This window comes from Athalia rosae, chromosome 1, assembly GCF_917208135.1.
Source record: "Athalia rosae chromosome 1, iyAthRosa1.1, whole genome shotgun sequence".
NCBI lineage: Eukaryota > Metazoa > Arthropoda > Insecta > Hymenoptera > Athaliidae > Athalia > Athalia rosae.
The window spans coordinates 24650170-24656186 of record NC_064026.1 but is presented as its reverse complement, the minus strand read 5'-3'; the positions used below and the strand labels follow the sequence as shown (position 1 = coordinate 24656186).

The 6017-nt window shown below is 42.0% G+C and overlaps 1 protein-coding gene across 3 annotated transcripts in view; it reads left to right on the top strand.

Annotated features, from left to right (window-relative positions):
- Nucleotides 1–487: 487 nt before the first annotated feature.
- The window catches only part of LOC105690951 (TOX high mobility group box family member 3-like), a 117678-nt gene continuing 112148 nt past the window's right edge, over nt 488–6017 (top strand). For all 3 annotated transcript variants that reach the window (XM_025746915.2, XM_048653228.1, XM_048653249.1), the window contains exon 1: nt 488–1545. In XM_025746915.2, coding sequence (XP_025602700.2) covers nt 1474–1545 — 72 coding nt within the window. In that variant the 5' untranslated portion in view covers nt 488–1473. The remainder of the gene's footprint in view (nt 1546–6017) is intronic.

Below are 6017 nucleotides of genomic sequence, written 5' to 3'. Positions count from 1 at the left end.
TTATTGAATCGCAACTCCCTTACTATTCCCGCGAGCCGAAGCTGCAGTGTAAGGATCGGGCTGGGAGTGAAAAGAATTCGAGTCGATAGCGAGAACGAGCGCACCGCATCGGACGATCGAAAATTACGTCATAGTCTCAATTCAAGGAACATCGGTGGGGAATCGGATCTCTCCGTTATCCCTTGTGATCCCCCCCCGGATGTGACAAAGGGCCAAGTTTCGAGAATTTTCACGGCTGCTTTGGCCGCAAATTCTTCCCGATTTAATGCCGTAGCGGAGATCGACGCGGGACGGACAAATTGCGAGTATTACTGCGCACGACGAACGCCGAGCCGACAGCGGCAACTCCGCGTGAGTAGAGGTAAGAGAGCGGCGGGAAGGTGGCGTCAGGTGGAGAAGGGAAAAGAAGTGAAGGGAGCCGATTGTTGAGGAGGGTGGAAAGGGGGGGGAGGTACGAGGACGAGCAACCACCCGCCGGCGCCGCCGCTGCACTGCACCGTCGGCTACTATCGTGGCAGCACGCACGCACCGCGCAGACGAAACGGATCACTACGGAAACGGGATATACGGGATACACGGGACACGGGATACGTAATCGCGATCCTGACCTTGCTCCATTGCCCATCTCTATCTAGTGACCGGCGAACAGCGAAATAACCGATAACTAAATAATTAAATTACCGAGAAACCGTCGCTCCTAACGGGATCCGATCACTGCGCGTCAATTCACGTCGACGTTTCGATTATTCGACGAACGAAGCACGTGATTAGTATGTTTTAGATCGAAACGCTGATAATCTGAGTGGCCAGTGGAAGCAGTTTTATTACGACGTTTCACTGAAACTCGATATAATTGATGACATTGACTGCTATATGGGGAGTGAAGACGTTTTCGGAGGGTGACAAGTAATAGAAAATAAAGTGAACCAATCATTGATTAAAATTAATTAAAAATTAAAACTGTTACACTCGAACCAACTAGACATCATATTTCTCTGCTTGAAAATTCAACTGTTTTGCAGCGGTGTGAAATTCGCGTTTCATTTTCCACGTTTTCGAAACCCGTCATCGTCGTTTGGTTTGTAATCTATTTTCCACTGTCCAATCGCACGGAGAAAACTGTCTATAGTTTTTTGAAAAATTTTTGTGTTTCGAATTAAACTTTCAACGGTGTGTGGTAGTAACAATAATAATAACAATAACAACAATAAAATTCCTCCACCGTTCGTTGCACCCGCGATTCGATAAAATGAACGACATTTTATTCAGTGCAGTAGCAACAAATCCGTGTAGACGCGTTACAAGTGTGCGTAGCCCCGTTGTCGATGTTTTTGTTATTGTTGTTGTGTAGTCCGCCAAGGTACAGTATAGAACTGCCGCGTGTGCTTTTGCCAGAAGAAGGGAATTTATTACACCGAGGAACTATCGCGATTCCGCAACAGGATCATCTCATCCAGAGGACTACGCGACGCGATGGAGGCTGGATATTCCATGCTCAGTACCGACCTAGATGTCTGCCGGATGTTCGATCAGTTCCTCTACAAGGTCGGTAGAAAAAATCATCTTTCGTCAAACTCGAGAGCTTATTTTTCTCTTTCTTTTGTTTTTTTGTTTTTTTTCCCCTCCATTCGCACGTCGTTCTTTCGATCATTTTTGATAAGAGGGGGCGCTTCGTTGAAGTTTATTGGAAGACCTAGCGTATACCTACGCTTTGCCAATATTGATGGCCAATTTATCCCCGTCGTATTATAAGCCGATATATCTTGAATTAGCGGTTGCTGCTCGGGGAACGAATACGTGCAGCGTACAGAAGAAATTACAACGCGTACGCACACTAGGAGAGGGTATAATATATTTATAAACCCCTATCGTCGGGTTCGTTTCTCTTGAAGGAAATTCGCAATTTCCTGGCATCGGAATTAATTATTAGAATTAAAAGTAGCTCCCCCCCCCCCCCCCCCCCACTAATTTTCTCTATTCTCTCACTCTTCCCTTCAGACTTTGAGAGCGCGTTATATACACGTGTATATCCCGATTCGCCAACGCGATACAGAGTTGGTTTCATCCACCGCCGTCAACGGTAAAAGTAATTTAATTACGTTGGCATCGAGTCAGAATTTCTACACCATGGCCGGTGGCATTCCATCTTTTGCTTTTGAGCATCTTCCCTTCCATCTTTCTCTTTCGAGTGGCAACAATTTTTCTCTTTTCTCTCTTTCTCTTTGTGTGTCGGAGCAGCTGCATCGCACCACTGTGGAGTAGTACACATACCGTCATCCTGAAATTGAAATTCTTCTTCTCGAGTCATATTTATAACATCAAAGTCCCGATGGCGGAGGAGACCGCGGTTACCCGTCATCGCGGAATAGATATTACGCTCTAAATCTAGAGGAACGAATGGGACGCGAAATTACACCTCCGAAAAAGGATACCGGATCTTATCTCAGCCGGAAATCCCCTGTCCGACGAGACGAAACGCAAAATAATCTCTTTATTTATAATTACAAGACGCAACGCGGGAAATATACATGCCTCTACGTGTACACCTATAAGTAAAATACATAACGGGTGATACAGAAGATTCGTCTCACCAAAAATTTTTTCATTTCGGGGTCGGAAGTAATCGTTGGAAGAATTTCTTAGCGAACAGTTTTAGCTAATGAATCCCAACCGAAACACGTACGTATCGTGTTTCTGAACCAACCACGGCACACGCATAATATTGCAGAAACTTATTGTTAGGGTGATATCGAATTGCCACGCTGCAACTCGTTGCGTTTCATGTATAAATGTATTGTGAATTTACCGATGAAACGAACACATCACACACACACACACATATATATATATATATATACATATGTCTATACGAACGTATGCATCGCACAAATGTCGATTGATGCAAATGCGGAACTGTAAGTAGGTCTATAGCTGCAGGTGCTGCGACACGAGAGCCTGAGCGTTAGCAGCATCGATTCGAACAAAAAAAGTAAAGAAGCAAACAAAGTATATGCGTGTGGGTATACAATATATTTAGTATTTAGTATATGTACAGTGGAGACGAAACGCTTTGAGCAAAGCCCATGTGTTTTGTGTACCGTCATTTGTACACATAAGTGCATATACATGATACATTTGTACATACGTATCCACGCGTCTTACATAGAACACGTATATATGTATTTATTTCGCTCCCCGATCAGTCTCCACGAAGAGATGGCCACCGATTCGGCTGTCGGCAACATTGATCGAGAGCAACGATTCAAAAAAATTGCAAATTTTTTAAACAAACAAATACCGTGGTAAAATTTGAGAACGCGAAATGAGAAAATCGAGCTTCTTTCCGTAGGCAGTGATTAACTTGAGTGTAGGGCCTGCATGTGAATGTACTTACGTATACATATATATATATATATATAGATATACACACGTTTTTCTCGGTCATACATGCATATGCGCATATAAAATATAAAAACGTTGCGATATCGATTGGACGCAGCGAGCTGCTAGACGACCTGCAGGTACACACGGAGGTGGCGGTATATACCTATATGAGAACAAGAACAGGAACAGGAAGAGGAAAAGGACGAGAGCGACGTAGGAATATAATGATATCTATATACGAGACGAGTTTGTTTCGCGAGCTTTCCATCCCCCCGTGATATATATATATATACACACACACACATACATATTATGTAATATCCACAGATCCTGGAACAAAACTTGCATGTGTATAATATGCATGCGAGAAGAGATGTAGACGCCTAGTAATATTGCCTCCCTAATGCATTTCTTTAGGTTTACTTCCGCTGTCCCCTTTCCTTTTTTTCTTCCATCCATCCCCGCCCCCTCCTCGCCCCCCATTCTCCCTTCGCGACTCTTTTTGTCCATGACGATGAGATGCAGCTCTAGCGCCCGTATAATGTACACGTACACCTTCACCCACCCTTCTACATCTCTTTCTTCATTTCTTTATTTTTCTGTACATCGCGCACTCCACTCTTGGAGACGTATGCGTAGTGTGTGTACACGTATGTATTTATACCGCTCTCTATGCAGCTTTCGTATAAATACGAGTAGGTTTTATTCGGTCTTTTGTTACATCTTGAAACAAAATAAAATCTTGAGCTCTTGGAAACAAAGCAAAAAAAAAAAAAAATGGAATATCCTACCTATTCAGGCACATGAATAAAATCAGATTGAAAGGTATATGTATACATATAGGTGGGTGTATATTAGTAACGCTAATAATAATTAGATGATATCTAGTGCAGGTGCGAATTATCTAACGAGCGTACATACATCTACATACATACGTACACCAACGGGGGTGATCCTTACGAGGGTCGTTTTAGAATTTTAATCTGTGCGCCCATCAAACCCTTACAGATACAGAAAAAAAACCCTACCAAATTTGAACTTTTGAAATGACGTAATATTAACCTGACCCATCGTACGACGAGTGTTTTAAATGGAAAATTATCCACGTGTATTTCGGAATGAAAATTTGAATTCTTGTGACTCCTATAACGATTTATTGAAAAAATGCAAACATGGCGTAGTAGTTGTCATTTGTATTACGTATAAAAGGGTGAGCTAGAAAAATTTCAGCTCGCATTTTCATTATATTCATTTCGTAACAGAAGTGAGAAGGAAGTCATCCAAAAACTCTGTGATAGTATATTTCGTTTTTTTTTTTATCTCGTTTAAAAAAATCAATCACGTGTATGCCGCTTATAGAATTTGAATCGCTATAAAAATTCACGTACGAGTGGACCAAAAAGAGGAGAGAGGAAGAGAGAGAGAGAGAGAGATTGTGACAGCTTCGTGATATACGAATACGAATACCGCGAACGAACGAATACTGAAAAATACGGAATAGGAAGTTCGTCGCGATTTCAATTGAAAAAAATGTAAATCCGTAAAATTTATGCTCTTGAAACAAGTAGATCAATCGGTGGGGTATACCTACATCGGTATACGGATACCTATAGGCCACGTATAGGTGGCTTGTATGTATGAATTAGGCATATATGTAGCTGACAGATAAATCAGTTCGGAACAGATAAAGATAACAGTGGATGGCAATAAATAACGAGATTCACCCATCGTGTATACGGTGTTATATACCTATGTTACTCCGCGTACACTATATACACCTATGTATCCACACATAAAATATAGTCATGTACATGTGCCTGCACCTCACAGGCAACAGCCACGACGTGAAACACCCACGCCCCTCTCCGCAGTTCGCTCGTATTATCTTTCATCTACAAGTGCATCGGTAACACTCTCATATTGCAATACCGTTTACGTATACATATATATATATATATATATACGCGCGCGCATGTGTACATCGGAGTAAAGATAGAAGGTATTTTTTGATAAGAACATTTATTAATCACTCTTATGAAAAATACTCTACCTTTATTTGCTTTTCCAAAAACAATCTTTCATTTTCATTTCTCTTTTACGCTCGTCCGTTCAATTTCTATCAGGGGCGCAACGAAAAGAACGAACGGACAAAAGAAACAAAATTGCCCTTTGTCGGGATGGAAGGGGTGAAAGGGGGAGGGGGAGGGAGAAGGAGAGGGAGAAGGAGAGGGAGAGGGAGAGGGAGAATAATGAATCTGGTGCGTGGGTGGGGATTTTATTCCACCGCACGAAAAGAAAAATGTGATAGTAGATATCCTGTGTGTACATACACGCGTATATATGTATATATTATATGTATAGATGCGTAGGACAATAAAGAGTGTAGGAGAAAAGTCCTGGATATATATTACTTTCCGAAAAGTTTTTATTATGATTAAATCTCGAAATTCATTTCAACTTTTGCCCGTGATAAACGGGCGAGAGAAGAGAGAAGGAGCCGCGTAAAACTCAGGAGGACCGACTGAGAGGCCAAAGGAGAAGAGGAGAGAAAAAAGGCATGGCGAAGGGTGCAGGAAGTTACCCACCTACAACTTTTAGCAGATACCTGCAGCCCAGTGAGAAAACTTATTATT